General features: G+C 43.8%; 1 protein-coding gene across 2 annotated transcripts in view; it reads right to left on the reverse strand.

Moving 5' to 3' along the window:
* CDC45 (cell division cycle 45) overlaps nt 1-26,697 on the reverse strand; it is a 69,352-nt gene that overhangs the window by 11,849 nt on the left and 30,806 nt on the right. For both annotated transcript variants that reach the window (XM_030218589.1, XM_030218588.1), the window contains 5 exons: nt 23,004-23,165; nt 19,269-19,407; nt 18,486-18,569; nt 17,234-17,352; nt 16,917-16,993 (listed from right to left, as the gene is read on the reverse strand). In XM_030218589.1, coding sequence (XP_030074449.1) covers nt 16,917-16,993; nt 17,234-17,352; nt 18,486-18,569; nt 19,269-19,407; nt 23,004-23,165 — 581 coding nt within the window. The remainder of the gene's footprint in view (nt 1-16,916; nt 16,994-17,233; nt 17,353-18,485; nt 18,570-19,268; nt 19,408-23,003; nt 23,166-26,697) is intronic.

Here is a 26,697-nt window from a genome sequence, read left to right on the forward strand (position 1 = left end):
AGGTGGAGAAGGATAGTCCAGGAGCTCAAACATTTCAGCCCTGGGCTCGTCCTCCACAACCACCGGGAAGGGGATGGCCGTAGACATCTCCCGGACAAAGGAAGCAAAAGACAGACTCTCAGGAGGGGAAAGCTCTCTTTCAGGAGAGGGAGTGGGATCGGAAGGAAGACCCTCAGACTCCTCGTCAGAGAAATATCTGGGGTCTTCTTCCTCTTCCCACGAGGCCTCACCCTCGGTGTCAGACACAAGTTCACGGACCTGTGTCTGCAACCGTGCCCGACTCGACTCCGTGGAGCCACGTCCACGATGGGGGCGTCGAGAGGTAGACTCCCTCGCCCGCATCGGCGAAGCTCCCTCCGCCGACGTAGTCGGGGAGCCTTCCTGGGAGGCGACGGCAGCCGGTACCGCACGCGACACCGACCCCGGAGACCTCACCTCGGGCGATAGGCCAGCCGGCGCCACGCTCGACGGTACCGGTGGCGCAAGCACCGCCGGTACCGGAGGGGTAGGGCGCAGCAGCTCTCCCAGAATCTCTGGGAGAACGGCCCGGAGGCTCTCGTTCAGAGCGGCTGCAGAGAAAGGCATGGAAGTCGATGCAGGCGTCGACGTCAGAACCTGTTCCGGGCGTGGAGGCTGTTCCGGGCTGTCCAGAGTGGAGCGCATCGACACCTCCTGAACAGAGGGTGAGCGGTCCTCTCGGTGCCGATGCCTGCTGGGTGCCGACTCCTTCGGCGACCCAGAGCTCTCGGTACCGACATGGGAAGGGGACCGGTGACGATGCTTCTTCGACTTCTTGGGACGAAGCATGTCACCGGAGCTTCCCGGTACCGACGAGGAGGACGTAGAATCCAGCCGTCGCTTCCTCGGGGCCGAGATCGAAGAAGGTCGGTCTCGGGGGGGCTGTACCGCAGGAGCCCTCAGGGCAGGGGGAGACCCACCCGAAGGCTCACCGCCACCAGCAGGGGAATGGACAGCCCTCACCTGCACTCCAGACGAAGCACCACCGTCCGACGACATCAGCAGACGAGGTCCCGGTACCACCGACGTCGATGCAGCTGTCCGATGTCTCGGCGCCGATGCAGAGGGCCGATGCCTCGATGCACTCGATGCAGTAGCCGCCGAGGTTGAAGGTCTGGACGCTGAAGACGTCGATGCACTCGATACCCCCGGTGCCGATGAAGAGCCCGAGAACAAAATGTTCCACTGGGCTAACCTCGCTACCTGAGTCCGCCTTTGCAAAAGGGAACACAGACTACAGGCCTGAGGGCAGTGCCCAGCCCCCAGACACTGAAGACACGACGCGTGCCTGTCAGTGAGCGAGATTACCCGGGCACTTCTTGAAGCCGCTGGAAGGCTTCGATGTCATGGGCGGAAAAATCACGCCGGCGAAATCGAAAGACGAAATGGCGAAATTTGGCACAGAAAAAAGGGAAATTTCGACCGGGGCCTAAGTAAGGCCTACCCCGACGACGAAAGAAAACTTAACGGGGCGAAAAAACTCGAAGTAGAGGAAAGGAAAAACCAAGAATGGTTAATCCAAACAATTTCTGGATTTCTCACAGAAAAGGTCGAAAAACGACGCGCGAGGCCGACTTTTCGGGGCACGAACGGTAAAGCACAACCGTACCGAGCGCGGAGAAAAGAAGACTGGCCGGCAGAAGCCGGTTTCGGGCGGGAAGACGGCCGCGCATGCGCGGTGCGCACTGGCGCGCGAGGACTAGCAAAGGCCTTTGCTAGTGAAGATTCCGATTGGAGGGGCTGCCGTGGACGTCACCCATCAGTGAGAACAAGCAGCCTGCTTGTCCTCGGAGAAATATTGTTTTCCACATACATATCTGCTTCGTTTGGTTTCCATCTTGGAGTTTGCAGATCGATTACCCTGCTGTTTTCTTGGACTATCAGCCAAATTCTTCTCTGTTAAAGTGATGCTCCGCACTCATACAAAGTTCTTTCCAAAAGTGATTTCTCCTTTCCCCCCCCTCAATCAATCTAAAATGTTGCCAGATTTTCATTCTATTCCTCATTAGAATGACTTACAAGGATCTCTACACACATTAGATTATAAGAGAGCAATTCAAACACACCTAACAAGGACCAACTCTCCAAATCGTCCATCTCAACTATTCCTCTCATAGAATCCCAATAAACCAGGAATGCCGATGGGAAAGAAAACTGTCAAATTACATAGCAAATTAGCAAATTATATTTCTTATTGTTACACAAAAATGTCTGCATTTCCTACTCTAAGAATAATAGCGCATAAACTAAGATCAACAGCTACTTCAACAGCTCACCAATGCTGGTCCTCACCAGAGGATATCTACAAGGCAGCAACTTGGTCATCCCTTCACATATTTGTAAAACTTTACTCTCTAGACCCATAATCAGTCATTGACACTGAATCTGCCACACTAATTCACTGGCAGACAGACTGAGTCGCCAGTTAGACCCATACAAGTGGTTACTTAGTAGATGACGGCAGAAAAAGACCTGCATGGTCCATCCAGTCTGCCCAACAAGATAAACTCATATATGTATACCTTACCTTGATTTGTACCTGCCTTTTTCAGGGCACAGACCGTACAAGTCTGCCCAGCCGTATTTCCTGCCTCCCAACCACCAGTCCCGCCTCCCATCACAGGCTCTGGCACAGACCTTATAAGTCTGCCCTCCACTATCCTCGCCTCCCAACCACCAACCTCTCTTCCCCCACCTGCTCCGCCACCCAATTTTGGCTAAGCTTCTGAGGATCCATTCCTACTGCATAGGTTAAGCACCAGATTTTCCGGAATATAATCAATAAATGGAGAACTCTCCAAATATTTAACTGTATTAGCCGAGCTACCCTAGCAGCGTTGCCATTGAAAAAACACTTCTGTGCTTTTTCTGCTATGCTCCAGGCTCCTACTACTTTTGTGTTAGTGAAGTCAGTAGGGCTCTGGTGTGCTGCTCCCTGAAGTCCCACCCACTGTGACCTGGAGGTGGCATGGAAATGACAAGTTTGACTTCTGTATTTAACTGCCACTAAATTTAATGAACTTAGAAACAATACATAACAGTTACAAGCTGTAAAGCTTCCACCAACCACCCCCTTTTTGTTCACTGGGTTGAAAAAAAATAAATACAAATAAATTTAAAAATATAAAATAAAAAATTTACTATGCAACCCTCAGTTTGAGAGCCTCCACATGTGTGGCTGTTGTGATTCTGCTTATCCATGAAGAAAATAAATTGCAAATTTATAACAGGTTTTCTCCTTAGAGAGCAAGATTCAACAGTCACACAAATCCACCCAAGGTTAAAGCACGTCACTGTGGGTGAGGAGTGCTTTAGTGGGAAATATGGAGCAAGCTCATAAACTTGTCTAAGAGGTTTCTAAGCTCGAGAACAAGGGACCACATAGCACCATTAGGTGATGACATCACCTATGTATGGCTGTTAGATCCTTACAGGTGTGCAACATTGCTTTCTTTAGCAACCCCCTTAAGCCTCCTCTTCCCCTTTCCCCCGGATATATTGTGAGATTTTGCACTTTGAGCAGAGGGGCTTCTGGATGTAATTCCTGTTGTTGTCTATTGCCTGTCTGGGGATAAGGCTTGGAAAAGATCTTTGCCCTAGTTTCACCTTTTCCTATCAACAAGTAACAGCTCACTGTGGAATTCAGAATAAAGTAGTTTTGAACAAAAACACCTCCAGTTTTCTCCATCCCTAAAAATTAATTGCTTCCTGGCTGTGGAAGTGGAGAGCTGAGCTGTGCTGCAGTTTCAGGAATCCTGGCTCCCAGGGGAGCCTTTACATATCTCCACATCTCTCCCAGAGAAGCCTCAGATATAGTTTAGAGGTCAAAGAGAGAACCGGAATCTTTGCACATTGCCATACCTGTTACTGGACTAGCACAAGATTTATCACTAGTTACAAAAATGTGACTTCAGCTGCACAGCTGCACAATTACAATCACAGCCCACAGAATAAGGGCCCTAGGGGACAATTACAATGCAAAGCTTAATGAAAGCTAATGAGATGCGAGAAGGTGTTTTCTTATAATTCATGTCTTCCTCTGCTGGCAGTAGAGAGACATGCATGGAAAATCCTGTGACAAAGACCTTGGTTTAAATATTGCTTTGCTGAAGGAACTTTACTTCATTCTCTTAAGATGGAGAATGTCAAGATCCAAAGAGATTACAGAAAAAGTTTGGACCCGTGATCTCTAGAAAATAACACCTTGAAGAGAACAAATAAAAATAAACTTAAAAGCAATGCCAATTTTACAACATAACCTTTTCATGTATTTAATAAATTACATTTTACAGGAGCTTGGTGTCCCAGTTAGGTCTACTTGGATGATATGTTTATTTTTTTTAAACCATTTAATTAGTGTTATTCCAGACTAGTAACCTATCCAAAATGGTTAAAATAAATGTCGTAAAACAAATTTAAAACAGATGAAAGCTAATCAAATAACATTTACAATTCATGGACTATGCCCCACGAGAATAATAAAGAGAACTGCCAGGTGCTCCAGACTTTATACACCCCACAAGAGCCCATCAAAACCCCTTCACCTAACTCACTGAACAAGGAAACAGCCATGCCTTTACTTTCTTCCTGAAAGGTTTTCTCCAACCTGGTAGTGAGTTCCACAAGAGAGGTCCAGCTGCTGAAAAAGCCCTTGCTCTAATTTGGGACCTTTGTACTGACCATACTACTAGCACTGGCTGGATGATTAAAGCACAGCATCCCCTCTAGAGATTATTGCGTATCGATCCATGACTTGAAACACGGAGTACAAGACTCCACAGGGACATCCTTATGGTGCCTGTCTCTTTGTAATGACTGAAAAAGGGGGGGGGGGGGGGGGAATCACCACTCAAGCATTCCATTTACTTGCAAAGGTTCTCTTGTATTTTCACTAATAGTTGACAATCCATAGCATATCCAGAGAGGAATTAGATCACTGAGCCTCAAATACCACATTCAAATGCCCTCTCATTTTAATCTTCCATTGCTAAGTACTGGCTACATTTTACTGAGTCGCATTCAAAATTCTGTGGCACAAACTTCCAAAGCCACAGAATACCAGTTCTCTCAATGAGAAAAAAAAATGACAATTAGTGAAGTATGATAGATCATCTTTCAGAGAAAACCTTATTGTAGAGCTCACATGCGATGAAGATATGTTATCCACAGCACATAGCGCTGTGCAGATCCTCCAGGGGCTATCCCCCCACCTACAAGACCACGTTGATCAACCTCCCACTTAGAAATGTCCTGATGAATGCTCGAAACTACCTTTTACTCCACTTCCCAAACTGCAAAGGGGTAACATACAAACCTCTCCACAATACAAGGTTCTTCTACCTTACAACTCATTCATGGAACGCTCTGCCCTCAAACCTGAGAATAACAGACTATCTCATATTTTGCAAAATACTGAAATCCTACCTCTTCAAAAAAGTTTTACCTTCAGAAGACAAGCCCATACAGACTGAGCACACAATCCGAACACCGTTCCTTGCCACACATTAACTGAACCAACCATGACATTTCCCTGGTAGATCCCTTATCTTGCTCACTCATAACGACACACAATTACATTGCAAATAGAAACTCTATCACACAGTGGATCCCCCATCGCAACAATCCACGATTCCACTGACCATTTACAGCTCGTAGCCTTTCCACCAAATGCTACTGTTTCACGACAGTAGCAATAACACAGTAATCCCATATTACACAACTAATTTGGTAATACACCTGCCTGAAGATTATAGACTCACTAGTAAAAAAAACCCCGTTTCTGATGCAAATGAAACGGGGGCTAGCAAGGTTTTCTTCAGAGTGTGCATGTGGGAGTGTGTGTGTCCCTGCCCTCTGCCCTCTCTCTCCCCCTCCCCCCTCCCCCCTCCGAGTCCAGTCCTTCAGTGTTGTTTCCTGCTGTTCTGTGTTTTTGTTACAGAGAGAGTGAGGGCATCTCTCTCCCCTCCCCCCTCTGAGTCCTTCACTGTTTCGTGGGATTTCCTGCTGTGCTGTTTTCCTTCACTCATGGGGAAACCGGATATCTCTGGCGCTTCACACTTCCGGCTGGAGGCTTCAGTGGTGCCTTTTATATATATAGATTATGAATAAATTAGAATAGCTAGTCCTTCGTTATAGTATTAAACTTGTTGTTTACTCTTATTTGCTGCTCTATTTAAAATGTATACCGTGTTATTTGCTGTTCCGTTTCAAATTTAAACGGCACCTGTTACGCTGTAAGACACACAGAACCAAACTTGATTTGGATAATGTGGGATATAGCACTAAATAAATGAAAATGAAACGAAAAAAATCCCCACTCAAGTGTAAAGAAGGATACCAGAAGTCATTATTTCTCTACAATGACCTCTCATTATGTGCTTGAAACAGACGCAGCTCGGGAAACCCCTGCAGTTTGAAAACATTCACTGGTGACTCAACCTAGCATTTTTTTCAGCTAGTTATAAAAACTGGAATATCCAAGTGACAAGTATATATATATTTTTTTATTTGCATGAAGTCTTTATTGACAGTTAATACAAATATCAAGAAACATAAAACAAAGTGAACCGCACATTACGGTCCAGTCCATCGCAACAGAATTCACTGTATTGCATTTTTAACTGCTCACTGTAAACATTCTGGAACTTCAATATTTTATAAACTTATTTTGTTTACCATATCCCCCCTCTCCCTAACCCCGCCCCCCCGACAAGTATTTTTTTAAAGCTTTAATATATTTATTAATTTTCAATTCAAATCTGATTACAAATTTGAATAGCAAAATGATACAAGTAAACTTGTAATACAAAGGAAATACAATCAAACAATATCACAATCCTCACTAAAAAGTATCAAAAAAAGGGGATCCAAATAAGAAAAAAAAAGGAGATTTATAAAGGAATTATGGAAATCATAATTACTTGTCATGCACTCAAAACTGGAAACTAAGTTGTGAGCCCTTGGGCCACTGCCAAGGAGTGGAAGCGGCAGGCAAATCACCCAAGCAGAAAGCAGTGCTGAACACAACAGGCAGGAACCACAGAATATAACTAGAAGGCTTTAATAGTAGACAGTAACAATATCCAGTAGCACAGCAAAGTCAAAGGGCAGGCAGCAAACACGGGTAATCCATAAACTAACCAGAGTCTTTTAGGCAGGCAGAAAGCAAAATCAAAGTCCAGGTCCAGGCAAAGGGTCAAACACACAGGAAACTTACAGAGCAGGAACTCCAACAAACAAACAGGAACTCAGGATGACCTTTGATACCAAGGCAAGCAAGGCTCACAGAAGCTAATAAGCCCCTCAGCAGCTGACCCACAGCTGCAGTAAATCACCAGCCAAGTAAGGGTGCTGTTCCAGGACAAACCAGCAGAGCAAGTCTGGCAACCTGGAAAATCCGGACCGGACTCACTGAAGTCTGGAACATGGAAGACAGCAGAAAACAGTCCATAGCAGCCACCAGTTCTGGCCACCAGAGGGCAAGGAGAGCACCCACATGGAAAACAGTCACAAACCTGACATTACCAGTGTTGCCAGGTGGGCGGTTTTACCGCCCAATTGGGCGGTTTTCCGCGACCCGCCGCGGGAAATTTTTGCCCGCGGCGGGTTGCGGTTTTTTGGGCGGCTTTTTGGGTTTCTGTGCGGTTTTTTTGGGCGGCTTTTTGCCTTTTTCGGCCGCGGGGGGGGGCGGGGTTAGTGACGTTTTTTTGGGCGGGCCGATGACGTGGGAGGCGGGGCCGATGACGTAGGCGGCGGGGCCGATGACGGGGAGGCGGGGCCGGTGACGGGGAGGGGGTGATGACGCGGGGGTGGGGGTGTCAGGGGCGGGGTTTGTGTTTGGGCAGGTTTTGGGCTGGTTTTTGGGCTGGATTGGGCTAGAAAAAAATTTTCCATCTGGCAACCCTGGACATTACTGAAATCACCTGGTTCCCTCAATCTAATCTCATAGGCCCTATCTCAATATCCTGCAGCTCCCACGTATTTTTTTTTTCCATTTGAAAGAAAGGAATAAGCAAGAATGTCTCCCTACACATTTTCATTTTGTGGTCTCAACAGATGTCGTCTGGATGTGCTCAGATGTCCTATTATGGATTGACTTGGGAAATGTTTACACATTACTACAAGTCAAACAACTAAAAGATGTAGTGACAGTGTGAAATGGTACTGAAGCTGAGCAGTAATTGCAAAAATATGTGGATGATCATTGTTGGACTAAGTTCAATTTGATTTTAGATACAAACAACATATTCTTTTGTTTTCTGTACTTTATTGTATTTATTGGGGTTTTCCTTGAGGCGCTGAGTTTTTGATGGTCACCCTCAAACATTTCAGCTGCTTTTGCCACCATTAATCGTGACTTATTATTGATGCGTTTGGAAGCTATAGGTATGGTTTAGTATTAAAATGGTTTGAATCATTTTTAAATGAGTGGCAGTTTCAGGTAATAAGTGCCACTAACGCCTCTTCCTGGTCAAATATTGGTTCTGGAGTACCACAAGGCTCCTCACTATCTTCATTGCTATTTCATGTTTACATTGCTCCACTTTGTAAAGTACTTGCTTATTTGGGAGTTCATTATCTGCTATATGTTGATGACCTACAGTTTTTTTTTTAAATCCAATATAGGACTACCTTTGCTTAAATTTTAGCTGAATATGACCACGACACAATTATTTTTTTTATCAGGGAAAACTAGCCTACATTTCCATCTACTTTTTTTTTTCCAGTTCAATCTTTTTATTGAAATGTTTTAGAAATTAAACAAACAACAATAATTTTTTCAAAGGAGAGTAAGCATTGTGAATAACATATGCACAGAAATATAATACAACAAACTGAGGAGCCCTTTTACTAAGCCATGTAGGCACCTACACGCGCCCAACGCATGCCAAATTGGAGTTACCACCCGGTTACCGCGTGGCCCTCGCAGTAATTTCAATTTTAGCTCGCGTCCGCTATGCACACCCCAAAAAATATTTATTTTCTGATGCACGTAGAAAATTATTGCCCGGTTACCGCGTGAGACCTTACCGCTAGGTCAATGGCTTCCGGTAAGGTCTCAGACCCAAAATGGACGCTCAGCAATTTTCATTTTGCCGCACGTCCATTTTCGGCAAAAATTAAAAAAGGGCATTTTTTGTAGGTGCGCTGAAAAATAATTTTGCACGCACCCAAAACACACATCTGCACTACTGCAGGCCATTTTTCAGCACACCTTAGTAAAAGGACCCCTGAGGGAACTTGTATGAGAGGTGAGTATACAAAAATTAACAAGATAACATTCCCATTGTGAGAGAAATAAAATATCTAGAAGTGACCTTAGACACTGCCCTCTCTAAGAAAGTACATCTTAGAAAAATTTGTCAAAATATTTTTCAAATTGAAATCCTTAAGCAACTTGAGGAATTTTTTAGATGCTACTAACTTTTGTAGTGTAGTTCAGCCTTTCGTTTTTCCACTATTTAATTATTGTAATGCCTTGTTGCTAAGTTTACCAAAGAAGTCACTTTGTGAATTTCAAGTAGTTGAAAACGCTGCTGCTCAGTTGATTTCAAGGTGGGGGGGGGGGGGGGGGGGAGAGACCTTGTTATGATCATATTACACCACTGTTAATGCAGCTGCATTGGCTTCCTATTAAGTGGCAGATTTGTTTTAAGATTGCGACACTTCTTTTTAAAATATTTCAGGATGAATTTCTTGTATGCCTTTCTACTGTCCTCAACATCTCTATTCCAACTTGCTTATTGAGATCTCCAAGTCAGAGCTTCCTTGAAATCCCTCTTTTAGGCAGGTAAGATTAGAGGAATAGAAAGAAACAGTTTTCATGGTCATAGCTCCAAAATGATGGAACTCTCTCCCACAATAACTGAGACAAGTATGATTAATATTTCCCTTCAGGAAACAGCTAAAAACTGTCCTTTTTGAACAGGCGTTTGAATGATTTTAGACTTTAATTCAGAGTAAGAAAGTTTACATGTTTTATATGCTTGTAAATTTTATTATGAATATCTTGATGTAAGCTGCCCAGAATTATAGATGGAGCAGATATAATTTTTTTTAATAAGTAAAATAATTTTGGAATGTATTTGGCTCTTGAATATGTGTGCATGGGAGTTATTTATCTGTGATGTTTATTTGGAGGTTGAAGTATTGTTGAATTTTTTTTTAATATTGTTTTTATTGAAATTTTCCAAAAATTTCTTTATATATAATCATCTCAGCAGAACATCAGTCAATAACATATGACAGGATAAACATGAACTTCCAGAACTATCAATCCAGATTACTACACAATACCTATAGAAATCCCCGCCTTGTATCTTCCCCCCTACCCTCCCCCCCTCCCCTGCAGCATTGGAATTATGAAAGAGTTTGCTTGACCGTCTCATATGGTTGCCAAATTTTATGAAAGATATGCATCTGACCTTTTCTCATCGCCGTCAGCCTAGACATCATGTGCAAGTAATCAACTCTAGCCAACACCTCTTTAGTGGAGGGCATTGTCGTCCTTTTCCAGGCCTTTGCCATTGCCATTTTTGCTGCCACTAGCATCTGGATCGCCAGTTTATGGCTATATTTTTTGCTACCCGGGGGCCTGGAGTGTAATAAGCATATTTCTGCCTGTTGTGGGTAATCCACTTGTACAGTCTTTTTCACTAATTCAATAATTTGTGACCAATATTTCTGAGCTTTTGGGCACTCCCACCAAATATGCAGGAATGTGCCCCGACCTCCACATTCTCTCCAGCAATCTGCTGAAACTCGGGGGTATATTTTATGCAATTTCTCCGGTGTTTAATACCACCAGTATAATATTTTATACCCGTTTTCTATTGTGGCCTGAGCGATGGAGGGCTTCAGCAACTGTCTATAGCTAATCTTCCACCATTCCGGAGAGAAACTCTTCTGCAGGGCCCTTTCCCATTTCTCAGTATAATGGTCTTGTGGTGTAGTGAGGAGTTGTAATGCTTTATAAAGCCTAGTAATACTACCTTTTCTACCTCCTCCCCTCAACGCCCTTTCTAGCCTTGTTTCCGCTAGCTCTAACTCATCCTTCGCCCTACGAGCAATGTAGTTCCACAGACTAGTATTGTTGAATTTCAAAATGAAAATACAGTGTAGGAATCTATTCATAAAGATGGTCAATAAATAAATAAAAAATTAGCATTTTGATGTATCTGTGATAGAATTTATAGAACACTGCCCCTCACCCTTAAGAAAAGTCCCTCTCTAACTAGCCTGGCCCTGGGCCACCTTAAGAGAACTGATCCTGCCCTGGGAGGAAGTGAGCCCAGAGGGGCAGAGTTAATACTTGGAAGTTTATGTTGATGAACACTCGGTATACACAATACATCGCAAACTCCAAATACAACAATAACCATATGCTCACACAGTTGAATGAACCAAAAACAGTAGTTATGCCATCAATTTTTTACCTTTCTCCTCTCCCCCATATATTGATATAAATTTTTGTTGTAATGAACATACCCCAGCGCAACCAACCCAATATTATCCCTGAGTTGTTCATCCTTTCCAACTTCTACTCCCTCCTCCCCTCCCTCCCCCTTATGCAAAATCCCAACAAACAACAATTATGGTTAACCACACAGTGATTATATTCCCAGATGACATGCCTCATTAACTTGGTTACACGTAGCCTGGATACAGCTCTTTTTTTTTTCTTCTCGTGCAACTGATAAATGTCACCAATGTGATATTATCTTACCCTACGAACCTTCCCACCCCCCCCCCCAAAAAAAAAAAGAAGAAGAGGGGAGGGACCCCCAGCCATAGCAGGACCCGTCCCATTACCAGCATTCGGCGACCTCCCGGCCAAACTCCAATGGAGCATCTCCACCCAATCCAGTCACCAACCAATTAGGTCGATCAATCTGTGACTATCTACCCTTCCGGAAAGCACTAAAAACCTATGTATTCAAGCAAGCCTACCCAAATGACCCAAACTAATCTGATGAACCCATCTACTGTACACCCATGTGACAAAGACATTGACCCTTACTATATCTCCCAACCTACTCCCTTATCCATTACCTATCTCTCCCTACTCTTCTCCTCTACTCTATCTTTCTGATATATTTAACCTTACTTTCTCTTACAACATTCTGTATTCCCTATTACTATGTAAGCCGCATTGAGCCTGCTTTGAGTGGGAAAGCGCGGGATACAAGTGTAATAATAATAATAATAATATATAATAGTAGGCTCCTGGCTCTATGAGAAAGGGACCCGATATACATGTTCCATGTAGCATGAAAGTATTTTAATCTTTTGGGGGTTTGTCTGGCATATTGCTTCTCCAAACGCATCACCGTATGTAATTGGTTTCTCCAAGTCCAAAATGATGGCGCCTCTTCTCTAATCCATGCCCCCCAGTATCACTTTCTTACCCAAAACCCCCGCTTTCCTAAGGAACAGGATATGTGACTTATTACGGATAGGAAAAAGCTCATATTTATCCAATAGTACTGCAGCTGGTGAAACAGGTATGATGCTTCCCAACAATCTGCCCAGATAGGATAACACAGCTTTCCAAAAAACTTGCACCCTCCCACATTTCCAGAACGAGTGAAAGAAGGAATTTGGCACCTGCTTACATTTCTGACACTCCGGCGTATCCATGGCTCCTATCTTAAACATGCGCTCTTGCGTGAAATATGCCCTGTGCAGCGTGCGGAACTGACACTCCCTTAGCTCAACACTTACTGATATCACAGGGATCCGTTTAATAAGTTTTAATGGCTTTAACGTGGTGCCCCCTCTTCCTAAATCTTGATACCACCTTGCAACAGAAGTGCCTCATATGACCTAACTGGAGACTTCAGTTGCAACACTTTATACAACCCTGAAACCGAGAGGCCGCCCTCCCGGAATTTATCAAAAAATTCCTGCAATCTTCCTCCTAAGGATGGAACAAGAGACCCCCCCCCTATCTAACGAAGCTATATAATGCCGTAGCTGAAGATATGCCAACAAATCCTTACGCTCTACCATCCCTTTCTCCAGCAGTTTCCAAAGATATCATTCTACCCTCAGTATCTAAGACATGCATTAATAAAAAAAACTCCCCTATTCGCCCATCTCCCAAAACTAGCGTTCTCACTCCCTGGGGAGAAATGCAAATTTCCTGCAATCTGAAGTTGGTCATAGATGTCACACCGACCTCCTAATTTTGATATCAAAAACCACCAAGCTAACCGTAATGATCTAAGTACCCCACTTTGCCTTAACCACCTCAGAAGGGCGTCTTGCGTGCAGTGTAATAGGGAATTCACATGCCAGGGGGAATAGAACGGTGACTCATAGTCTCTTGGAGTAAAGCACTGCTCCTTCAATACCCAGTCTTCCAGGTGACGAAGCAGACACACATAGTTATATAACGACATGTTGGGGAGTCCCAGACCCCATACCTTCATGAGCCCAACAGCTGCCTAAAAGGCGTTCTCGGCTTCCTTCCTCCCCAGCAGAAATGGGATAGCAACCGCTGTAGTGACCTAAGTTCTTTTTTCAACAATTTAATTGGCAAGGTTTGAAGGACATAGAGCAATTTCGGGAATAATACCATATTAAATAACTGGATTCTCCCATGGATCGAAAGAGGAAGCTGTTGCTATCTAGCTAATACAGCTTTACTATAATCCAACAACTCTGATACATTCACTGCATAAAGCATCCCCGTACGACATGGCAACTGGATACCTAGATATCGAAACGATGTAGCTTCCCACTGGGAAAGACCCCACCCAGTTTTCTCGTACAGCTGGCCCCATGGGCATAGGTAGAGATTTGTCAAGATTTAAGCTAAAACCCCCAAAATCGCCATATTCCACAAAGCATTCCATTAATGTCTCTAACGAAGTCTGGGGTTCCATAACATGCACCAACAAATCGTCGGCGAATGCCGACACCTTAAACGCGCGAGGACCTATGCTCACCCCTTTAATAGAAGAGTTCCCCATAATATCTCTTATCAGGGGATCCATAGTTAGCACAAAAAGCATGGGTGACAAAGGACAGCCCTGTTTCGTACCTCGGTGTATCTCGAATTCCGATGAGAGAACTGCATTCACCTGAATCACTGCTCGAGGGGAGCTATACAACGCACGCAACGCATCCAAGAAGAAACCGGAAAACCCATATCTCTGCAGCACCGTGAAGAGGAATTCCCAATGTACCCGATTGAATGCTTTTTCAGCATCGAAACTGACTAACAGAGAGGGGGCACCTATCTGCTCTACTCGCTCCATGGATATTAAAAGTTTCCTCATGTTATGCGCCACTGTACGCCTTGTAACAAAACCTACTTGTTGCTCCAATATTAGGTCTGGTAACACCTTAGACAGTCGATTGGCTAGGATTGTTGCAAACAACTTAGTTCAGCAGTGAGATAGGCCTATACGAAGAAGGCTTTTCAGCAGACTTCCCTGGTTTCAACAATACTATCTGAGCCAACTGCAATGATTGTGGGAGGGATCCCTCTACCACAAACTGCGTAAAGTAAGATTGTAAAGTTGAGTATATTGATGGTGATAACATTTTATAAAATTCAGCTTTAAAACAATCTGGCCCTGGTGCCTTGTATCTACTTTGCTGGATTACTAACGACACTTCCTCCTCTGTGATTGGCCTATTAAGTTTGTTCACTTCCCTCTCAGATAACTTTGGCAATTGTAAATTATCCAAATATAAAGCCCCATCCATAGGCTGCTCCAAAGGGCGTCCATATAATTTCTGGTAATACTGACTAATATAAAGCCCCATTCATAGGCTGCTCCAAAGGGCGTCCATATAATTTCTGGTAATACTGACTAAACACAGAAGCTATCTCCTTGTCCTTATGTACTAATACCCCATCATCCCTTTCTATTTGAGCAATAGTTCGTGATCCTCCCGCATGGTGCAACAATACCTGGGAGTTTAAAAGATAGGGCCAGGCTGAGGGTAAGGACTGGGAGGCCCAGGGAAGGAAGAACTGAAGCCCAAGTCCATGACTTTACAGTATGCGTTTAGCCTGCTGTGACTTGTAAGCCAGCTTTGCTTCTTGTTAAGGCTTACAATCCATGTTGAGGTCTGGCTGGAGGTAGACCTGAGAACAGGATGTGTTTGGGGCAGGGCTGCCCCACCAGCCACAGACTGCTTGGCCTGCTAGCCAGAGGCCTATTCAAGACTGTTACTAAATAAGAGAAACTATTGCATCTGATGTTCCTGGCCTGTCAAGCAACAGGTCCCAGGACTCAGGTGAATACAACATTTATATCTTTTGACTGGCTGAGTTATTCACAGGGCTACCCCATAACCCTACCCGCAGTCTCACAGTATCCTATAAAATGTTGATATGTACTTTGTATGTTAAAATGCTACAGAATCTCTGAATTAAATTTTATCAGTTTCTATTGTTGTATTCTCAATATAAAATCACGGTTAAATATGTTGAAAAGTGAATACCTATAATGTGACAAAGATGTGTTTCCTCCTCCTCCGTTTGCAAACTAATGCACATCTGTTCAGGGATGTGAAAAGCCATGGTAAACTGTATCCCATTAAGGTGACGGGGGCAATGTTTCCAAATGGTTAGTTTTAGGTTGTATGAGGCATGTATGTATTTTGTCTCTCTGTGTATGTACGTATGTCTTTGTGCTCATGCAGAGAGAGAGACAGATAGATGGATGGGGCTTCCCCAATAAGTGCTATCACTTGGGCAAAACGCAAATAAAAAACAGGTTGGAATGTTAGAAAAGGGAGTTCTCAGGTCAGCCTGGTAGCCCAATGCAATGCTGTGCATTGCCATAGATAGAGAGACTGGGTTTAATTCCCAGCTCAGGTCTTCGGTGCCACAAATCAGCCTTAGCTGGGCATGCTATTGAGGCTGCACTCATTCACAGTTCCCAGAGAAGGGAAGAGTCCCTGTCATTGAGACACCTAGCAGCCAGATTTAGGAATCATGACTGCAGTGTTTCAAAAGCAGCCTTTAACACAGGGTTGTCCAACCTCACTCCTCGAGGGCCACAATCCAGTCGGGTTTTCAGGATTTCCCCAGTGAATATACATTTCCTAGTAACTTTGACTACTTTTGATACTTAACAAATCTATATTTATTCATTATTCCTTCACAAATTTATAAATCCATAAAACTCCCTTGTCCTCACTGTTTCAATCACATACATTCATACCATACTCCTCTCTGCATTCAAACATAAAATACATTAAATTCACAGTGTGAGAATTTAATGTATTTTATGTTTGAATGCAGAGAGGAGTATGGTATGAATGTATGTGACTGAAACAGTGAGGACAAGGGAGTTTTATGGATTTATAAATTTGTGAAGGAATAATGAATAAATATAGATTTGTTAAATATCAAAAGCAGTCTAAGTTACTAGGAAATGTTAATATAGTTATTGTAACTTATTGAGGTAATTTCTCACAGGGGTAGGAGGGAGGACAGTGAATATACATGAGCTCTATGTGCATGCACTGCCTCCATTGTATGCAAATAGATCTTATGCATATTCATTGGGGAAATCATGACCTGGCGAGGGCCAAGGTCGGACACCCCTGCTTTAACATCTTCTACCTGTGAACTGTCACTACATTAATTGGAACGAGATATTAACATGGGGAAAAAAATCCCCAGCAGAGGCAGAGCAATAGGGTGAATCTATGGACTGACCAACTTTATGCCCCACATAGCATCAGCAAATGGGAGGCTAAGGTGTAGGCATGGAGGTTGTCCTGTTTGGTTCCGTTCTGTCTCAGATCCCCCAGTAGCTACAAATGCAGGGTCAGCATGTCAGATCCCAATCCTCTGTTACAATTGACTGGAAGTCCAAAGGGAGCAGGACGAAGCAGACATGTCAAAAAGAAAAATTAAAATTACTTACTGGATGTGTCAAAATGGTTGTGTAGTGTTCGGGAGCTGGTGCTCTCAGCAGCTTTTTCAAACGCTCTTCCAAAAAAGCTACAAAACATAGTCAAACAGCATTTAGAACCAGATTAACATCTCATCTTCCTTTTAAGTAAACAGACTAGGCTAAATCTGTGCCAAGTTGGAGCTGATTAGAAAGAACAGCCTTCCTGCTACCCTCAGTCTGCACAAAAGAATAAGCTACCTATGGGTTTTTTATTGGAAAGGTTATCAGCAGGTACACAAGCTTATAGAACAGCGACATGACAGCAACAGGAAACAGCGAAAGCTCACTTCTTTTTGTCGGAGCTCTCGGTCACTGGGGGAATGCCCACCAGGATCACAGTCCCTTTCTCCACGTCAAGTGGTGCTGCCATCACCAGTGGGAGCAGCTTACAGCGTTTGTTCTTAGTCTGACAACAGAGAAAACATAATTTGTTATTCCAAAAAGCATCTTAATCACTGTTTGGATGGATTTTAGATTGTTTGCCTTTTTTTAAAAATCTAAGCTCAAGGCAAGTTACATTCAGGCACAGGAGGTTTTTCCCTATCCTTGAAGGGCTTAGACAATTTTAGGCAATGAAGGGTTAAGTGGCTGGCATAAATACCAGCACTAAACTTTAGGTGTAAGAATCGGCTCTGAGCGCTATCTATAAAGAGCGCTCATCTTGGAGTACCCTTTATAGAATACTACTTAGTGCCAATTTTTTTAGCGCTATTCACAGAATACCTTGCCTATCTATCTCCGCTGCACACTGGCTAGGACTTTCTCTCACACCCACCCCCAAGCCATAACTACTGCTTGAGCAGCAAAAGCTGGGTTGGAAAATCAAACCCAGTTTCCAAATGGCACCATGCAGTACTCATCACTAAGCCCACTGGGTCACTCCCTACAAGTATACACTTACATTTCAGTGAAGTGGCCTAGTGGTTGGAACAGCAAGCTGAGAACCAGAAAGTCAAGCTTCAAATCCCACTTCCACAACACTCCCTGTGACGTTGGACAAGTCACTTTGTCTTCTATCGTCCCTGGATCCAATTTAGATTACAAGCTCTCTCTGGGGAAGGGACCGATCTACACAATCTAAATTACATCATGCCTTGAGCACAGGTTTGGAAAGGCAACTAATTAAAATCATAATTGAAATATAATAGGCTTATTGAAGGAGCAGTCGGTGAGGTGGTTAATTAAGAAATTGACATAAAAAGGCATAATTATTTACACCCATGTTAAGTGTATAAATCTGAAGAAACTGGGCAGAAATGGTAAACTATGGGCTATTCAGACGTTCAGTGGCTTTTTATCTAAATTAACAAAGTACGAGAACTAAGGTGCAGACATTATTCAGTAGGAAAGCTAACAAAGAAAATCTAACCTAGAGAAGAAGAAATGTACAAAGAAAGCACTAAAGCAGCCTAAATGTAGTATTTTGCCAAAATAGACTGATAATATTCCCACCCCGATGGCAATGCCCTGCTCTCCCCATTCCAGAAGAGGCTGAACACATCCCCCTCCCTCTGTACCTCACCCGTCCCCTGTACTTACAGAGCAAACAAAGGATCTGAGTAACGATTTACTGAGCAGCCATAGAACCATTGGCTGGGAGAACATCTTCACGTCAGGAGTTCCCTGAAAAATAAAGGCAGCCTGATGGATGTAGATAGGTAAGTATTATTTAAAACTACTATCCTACCTTAGAACTCCAGTTTTAGGTTTTTAGTCCCATATCCAGAGCCAGAACACAGAGGATGACCAAGCACAGTTTTCTCAGTTTCAACAAAAACTGAATCTGTGGCCTGAAATTTGCTGCTTGATTTCAGCCAAAACTGAAACGGGCCCAGCCCCCTGAACAGGAACAGCACCCAATCCCTCCCTCCTCTCCCTTCCCCCCACCGCAAACAGGAGCCCCTTGCCTCCCACCATGAACAGGAGCCCCTCCCTTTATACCTGGCCTACAGTATTGGTGGTCTAAGTGGCTAGTCAGGACAGGAGTGATCCCCAGTTACTTCTGCTCATGCCGGCAACCATTTTGAGATTGGAGCTGATGGGTAGAAATGACTGGGGATTGCTCCTGCCCAACTAGCCAGTAGACCCAGAGGAACAGCCAATCACTTCACCTGCGTACACTCTTTCTCTGTGAGGCCCAAAAAATCTACATAAGCAACAATTTGTTATGGTGGGAAGGTGGTGGGGAATCAGTGACAAAGTCTGTAAACACAAGCCAGTCCTTCTTTCAAACATTTCAATACCCCACTGCAGGTTAGACTGCTCCTTGCCCTTATTTCCCCAGTGGGGTCTAACAAGAAGTATGGTAATTTGAGTGCTGACCTCCATTAGGTAGCAATAGAGGAAAGGCCCCTGAGAAATGATGAGATTCGTGCAGATACAACTAGCCACAGTCTGTTGTATGGCTCGCAGCTGCTTCTTAGCCAGTTCCAGTCCAAGCCTCAGTATATCCAGGTTACTCCTGCAGAACACAGAAATGAAACTCACAGCTCTTCGTATACCTGGAGTGGAGGAGTTGCCTAGTGGTTAGTGCAGCGGACTTTGATCCTGGGGAACTGGGTTCGATTCCCACTGCAGCTCCTTGTGACTGTGGGCAAGTCACTTAACCCTCCATTGCCCCAAGTACAAAATAAGTACCTGTATATACGTAAACCGCTTTGAATGTAGTTGCAAAATACCACAGAAAGGCGGTATATCAAGTCCCATTTCCCTTTCTCTAAATGGTGCTGCACACAGCTTTTTCAATAGCAACCTCAACTATTTGACACATGGAACAGCATTTTAGAAAAAAAAAAAAAAGTTCAAATGGAAAATCATATATCTAAGCTGGGACGTCTGAAGTTCCCCTATAATTTTAGAATAGAATCTGACAATATAAAACCTGCTCTAAAACATGTTATGAAAAGGACATCCATGTGCTGCTATATGCAGCAGGTAGATGTTTTAGAAACAAATGCCAAAAATATAGATGGAAAACTACAGGCAGAGAAACCACCATCGTATAGGCTCTACCCCCCTACCAACAGTTCCTTGTTCCCCTCCCTACCCACCCCCATGCTTACCGATCCCCATTCATAAAACCCCACCCTGCACAAAAGAGCCATGCCTCTCCTTCCTGATCCCTACCCCTTTCCCATCCAATCGAGAAATACCCTTGGCATAGATGGCCTTTGTCAGTGTTCCTGGGTGGACACTGATAAGGGCCATCTACAGTGCAGATAGGAGAGTATAATGCTTGGGTGGGGGAGGGGCTGTTTGGTCTGGGGTGGCAGATCAAATGTCAATGTGAGGGGGCAGACCTCTTAGGAAAAGTGGGAGGGGAGACATGAGTTTGTAGGTATACCACCACAGAGTATGGGATTCTACAAAGGGGAATGAAGGTCCATATTTTAAGTCCGCCTAAAACACACACCCTTGCCAGATGGACATTTTTTTAAAGTTTTAGACATTCCTATCCTGGCTTTGTAAAATCAGGATTTGGTCAACCATGCAATACGGATGCCAAAGTGCCAGTTTACAAATGTCTAAAAATGATTAATGCTTCTGAAATAGGTTCTTTAATCTGGGAGGCTGTTAGAGGGTGCGTAAGGAGAAACTGAGAGGGTAGTGGTTTTCTGTGGGTTTGGATTCAGAGCCAGATGCACTAACTCCACAGAAAGAGCCCTTCCCTTACCGATCCCTTAGCGAATCGAAAAAAAACAGGCATGCATGAAGAAAATCGCATGCAAATGAGCTGCTCGCTGTTAGCTCATTTGCACGCAATTTCCTTCCTAAGGAGAGGAAACCAGTCGGCCAGCTGAGCGTGCGCAGAGCAGCCAAGCGTTATGCTGGCTGCTCTGCGCATGCCAAAGACGGCTTCATACACGCAGACAAGCTGCGTGTATAATAGCTGTCTACAACCAATAAATTGCCGGGCATTGTGCCGCAGAGGAAGAGAGCGGGACCCTAGAAAGAGGGAATCGGGGATCGGGACGTGCAACGATGTCCAAATCAAAACTATTGGACGACCCTTTCGATTATGCCCCTCCAGGTCTCTCTCAGCCAATCACAGCGCATTTATAGCTGACACTAGTGACAGCTAAACGTGCTGTGATTTGCTGAGAGAGACCTGGAGGGGCATAATCGAAAGGGACATCCAAATAGTTTTGATTTAGATGTCCTCGCATGTCCTGATCCCTGATTCTCTCCGGCGGTGGTCATTTCAGGTTAGTCGTAAGAAAAACACATCCAAGAGAAGGACGCCCATCACAAACTCAGAAGAAAAAAAAAACATTCAAGTGCTCGTCAGGGATGTCCTTTTTTTTTTTTTTTTTTTGAGTGAAGGACGTCCAAGTGTTAGGCACTTGAAAGGACGTCCCTGACAAGCACTGGACGTTTTTTCTTCTTCCAATTTTGTGATGGGCTTCCTCCTCTTCCCACTGGTCTCCCTTGATCTTTGCATGGGTCCTGCTCACAGCAGCCCCAGCCAGGCATTAATGAGAGGTGCAGACCTCCCGTTAGGTTTTCCAGAGTGCATGGGGTTGGAAAACAGCAGTGCATCTGCCTTGCATGCACATTATAACATTAATTAGCTCATTATAATAACTTTTAGATCATTTGCACTCCGTTTTCGTTAGCTGCTACCGTGACAGGAAAATGGCTTGGATAACCCTTTTGTGCATATCTTGTTTTACTACTTGCTTGCTAGACTGGCTAGAACTGGTTTAAAAACCACGTTGCTGGCTCGTTAAGTTTAGTGCATCTAGCTGTCAGTCATTAGGAACAGTTATCAGGAGGGCTAAGAGTTAATTTTTTTCACTGTAGCAAATGTTGCTATTAACCAACTTTGAAATGTGAAAAAAAACCCCAGAAACTTCTAAGAATGGTACACAATTTCAGTACAAGGCTACTTTCTCTTCCCATGGTGCTCTCTCCTGAAGGAGGGATAGTGTTCCTGCAATCCTAAAGTCTCCTTTCAATCACAACACACACATTAAATCAGTTGTCAAGGATAAGTACAATTAAGTTCTCTGGTTTGCTATAACACTTTTGCATAAATTATTAACATATGCTTTACATTAGTTAATAGACACTCTTCCTCACTTGTATCTGCATAAGTTTATTTAAATGATTTCATTCCTTCCTTCTCTTTTTTCTAACCCCATTCTCACATTACAGCCTACCTTACCTCTATAAAGTGTTTCCTTCATCTCAATTTGCCTCTTCTCTTTACCTCCCTTAATCTCATCTTTCTCCCAGTATCACCTTCTCTTCTACATCCCTTCCACACAGTTATCTCTCCTTCCATACCCTCTCAAATGTCTCTGGTGGCTTAGTGATTAGAACCAGGGAGTCAAGGGTTCAAATCCCACTTATGTTCATTGTGACCTTGGGCAAGTCCAGTACAAAAAAATCATATGCCCTCTGGGTCAAGCAACTGCCTATCTGATTGTAACTCTCCGTGAGCTCAGATTTGGAAAAGGAGAGTAATTACACCCAAAACCCAAATCCTGACCTTCTGTCTTCCACTCCAGTTCAACCAATTCTCTCTCTACTAGTAGCTGCCTCCCTTCCTTCCTCACTGCTGCCAGATGCACAGCATCCAGACAACTTTCCCATGAGCCACACTGGGAAAGGTTTGATGGTGAGAAGAGAGACCAGCAGTGGTAGAATCAGACAGTTGTTGTGAGGAGTGGGAGAGCAGAGATGGTTGGAGATAAAGGAAATGGGACATTGATGGCAAACAGTTTAGAACAAAGGAATAGGGGAAGGAAATTGGTTAAAGGAAATTGGTAAAGCGATTCCAGAGCAAAAGGTTGAGTAACTGCTACAGATCAGGAACCCTGACTATAAATACTTTTATGTCAAGCATCAGTGTATACTGTGTTCACAACCCAATACAAAGTTATAGTTTAATGTCTGCAAAGACAGATTACATTACCTACTTAAGGCTATATTATGAATTTAAAAGAAAAAGGCATAAAGCTTTAACTCCTGGAATTCAAACTACAAGTTATCCAGCCATTCCTGGACAGGAGGTAGAACCATGGGAGAGAGGGAGAAGGCTGCTTGCCATACCTGGACAAACTGTCCAAAGCCCTGATGAAGTTACCAGCTCCATTCTCATCCTTCTCAACGTTTTCCATGAGAGATGCTACTGCAAAAACGACGTCATTGGCCAGGAACTTGTTCCTAAACCCAAACTGTGCACTGAAGGTTTGCACACGCAGATCTTTCATCCTGCAGGAGGCAAAGCAAAACCAAGTGGGTTCAAATTGAATTCTGGACAGAAGGAGCAAGATACAAGGAAAAAGGAAGACACAACTATTTAAAGTGGAGTGGAGGAGTGGCCCAGTGGTTAGGGTGGTGGACTTTGGTCCTGGGGAACTGAGTTCAATTCCTGGCACAGGCAGCTCCTTGTGACTCTGGGCAAGTCACTTAACCCTCCATTGCCTGCCGCATTGAGCCTGCCATGAGTGGGAAAGCGCGGGGTACAAGTGTAACAAAATAAATAAAGATTGAAAGGACCATTTGACATAGAACTAAGATATCAAAATTGAGAAGTAGAGCCTTTTCTAAAATACCTGCAGGTGTGCATGTGCTTGCCAGCACATGAAACGGGAGCAGCCATTTTAGAAATATACACGTAGTTAAAGTGAATGGCATGAATCCAGCAATTTCCACGTGTAGCTGCCTCAATCTTACAAGCTTACGCATGTAAATGCCATCAATTAAGTAGTGAAGGCACAATTTTAATTTGATTTCACTATGGAGATGGAAATAAACAAAGCGGAATTAAAGAGAATGACTCCCTTTATCCCTCATGTAAAGGCATGGATGAAACAAGCAATTTTTAAAAACCAGTGTGTGGCCACGAGCTGATGTAAAACCTGACAGGGATATTTGCTTCTATGCACATGTAGCTATTTTCCCCAGCCAAGCCCTGTCCAAACCATGCCCCTCTGAAATCTGTGTGGTGTGGATCTCCATATGTAAATATCAGCTTTCTACAATTGCTATTTACATGTGTATCTTTCCATGCAAGTAACCCTCTTATTTATAATGTCGTTATCATTTAAGGAGGAAAAAAGACTTCAGACGCTCAACATTCTGTGTGGGCACACAATGAATGATTGAGTACTTTACATCCACTGACACTGGAAGTTCATCCCAATGTGGATAATGCATGGGCTTCTCATAAGTCAAAAAAACTCCAACCGATATGTTAATAGGCTTAATAACCTTCTATCATAAGGTGAGAAACTTATCTTATGTTGTTCTCTCTCTTGTTATACACTGGTAACATTCATCTAGGCTCTATCCGTAACTGCGGCTGGGAACGCTCTATAGAACGCTTCTGTTTAGCTTTAGCTTCTTAAGGAGCGAAATCCACAGCCATTCAAATTCCTAGTTGTATCCAGCCATCTTGCGTAGTTGGATACAACTAGGACTTTGAATGGCTGTGGATTTCGCTCCTTAAGAAGCTAAAGCTAAACAGAAGCGTTCTATAGAGCGTTCCCAGCCGCAGTTACGGATAGAGCCTAGATGAATGTTACCAGTGTATAACAAGAGAGAGAACATAATAAGATAAGTTTCTCACCTTATGATAGAAGGTTATTAAGCCTATTAACATATCGGTTGGAGGTTTTTTGACTTATGAGGAGCTCATGCATTATCCACATTGGGATGAACTTCCAGTGTCAGTGGAAGTATTCAATCATTCATTGTGTGCCCACACAGAATGTTGAGCGTCTGAAGTCTTTTTTCCTCCTTAAATGATAACGACATTATAAGTAAGACGGTTACTTGCATGGAAAGATATAACGTTAGTTTGTAGCAAGTACCATCGACAACTTTGAAATAACAATTTGGTATTTCATCTCCTTCAGCTCAGGAGCTCTCAGTCTAGGGGAGTTCCAGTATGGTGGGAATCAAAGGGCCACCTAAAGCTTTTCCCATTCATGAAGTGATTCAAACCATTGTTTCAATGAATGGGATCCTCTGGACACGGGCTTCAAAGTTGGCACAGCTATATCTAGGCTCTATGTGTTGCTTCCTGAACAAAAATAAAAGGTTTCAACAATCCAAGGTGGACACCTTGGTGACATTGGTTACTAAAACAAACTAGTATTCTGGTTGAGAGAGAGACAGCCCTTAAAGATCTTCAGGATCATAGGGTGTAGGTAGCTCAAACAATCATTTGATGCGACAGACTTGGGTCCCCAGGCTTCTATTTGTAGTTCCTATATTGTCAGTCTCTCTGTGCTGGTTTCAGTCTGGATCAAGATTTGCTCAGTTTGAGACAAATTTACCGTATGTATCTGATGCTCTTTATGACTTGATTAAGGTTTTGGTCCGAAATATGGCTCTTTCAGTAACAGCTCACTGTCTCTTGTGATTAAGGAATTGGGCTGAGGATTAATCTTCCATCTCAGTAAACTTCCCTTTAGGGGTAGATTGTTGTTTGGAGATGATCTGAGATAGATAATTAAAGATTTGGGGGAGGTTAAGTCTCACAGGCCACCTGAAGATAAGCCTAAGTCCTCTTCTCATTCTTCTTTGAATAGGTCTAGGTTTCAGGACGCTAAGGGTTACAGACCTAGCCCCTCTTGCCTCTGGATCAACGTATCTGTAATTGTGGATATATTTTCAGTTGTGCAATCTTGATAGCTACCTTTGTTAAATCGTCCAGTGACAGCTCAAAAAGCACAACACCAAGAATATTGTTTAAAGCGCAGGAAAACAGAGATGAAAAACCTGTTATATTTTATAGGAGAAGCACACTGCTTGTTTAACAATCTCCACCGAGAATGAGAGATATTCTCAGTGGAGATTATCTTATGTATATGAAAATAGACCTCCTTCAAGTCCAGAGCCATGAGGAATTTGCCCGGATGAACGGACAATTATTATTGAGTGCAAGGTCTCAGGTAATAATTGAGTCCCTTGCGGTCCAACACTGGACAAAAGGAGCCTTCTTTCTTTGGAATGATAAAATAGATCAAGTATCTTCCCTGATTCCTCTGTTTGCGAGGGACCAGTACAATTAGGTCCAGGGCAAGCAGGGATTCTATGGTCACTCGAACCGTGATTCTTTGGGACCCTTCCGTCAGTGAGAGTGTAAGAAGAGAGGTGCGACCAGCTGGGAGAACTCAAGCTTGTAGCTGTCTCTGAGAACTTACAAGACCCATTGGCAGGGCCGTTGAGGGGGGAGGGGAGCAAAATTCTCCCGGTCTGGCTTCGGCTTCCGGCGAGCTTCTTCATACCTGCCTGTCTGCTTCCGGGTCTGTATCTCCTGCTCCTGAGTCCTGCTGCATGCTTCCCAGGACCTGGATGATTGCATTAATGTGATATTGCATTAATGCAATCATTCGGGTCCCAACTTCTGGCACACAGGAGAAAGAGAGGACAGCAGCACTGAGATAGGAAGGTAAGGGGTGGGGGCAAGGTGGTCCGGTCCTGCCCGGGTCTCTCTGTGGCCCTGCCCCTTGGTCTGAGGTGATCAAGGCCCACTCCTTTACAAACACCTAGAGGCGACCCCCCACAGCGAGAGGCGTGGGCCGGCCTCACCTCATTGTGATTCATGAGAGACAGCCTGGAACGGGCTTGTCAGTACGAAAGGAAGGCTGCTTTACTGAAAGCGCGCCCTCCGATGATGATCTGCTGATGATCAGGCCTGTGGCGCCTACTCTCCCAAAATCTGGAATGGGATAAGCATGCCCCAAGTGAAGGCATAAAGCATGTCATAAACAGCATCTGCCAGATACACCAG

The sequence above is a fragment of the Microcaecilia unicolor genome, chromosome 11 (assembly GCF_901765095.1).
Source record: "Microcaecilia unicolor chromosome 11, aMicUni1.1, whole genome shotgun sequence".
Classification (NCBI taxonomy): domain Eukaryota; kingdom Metazoa; phylum Chordata; class Amphibia; order Gymnophiona; family Siphonopidae; genus Microcaecilia; species Microcaecilia unicolor.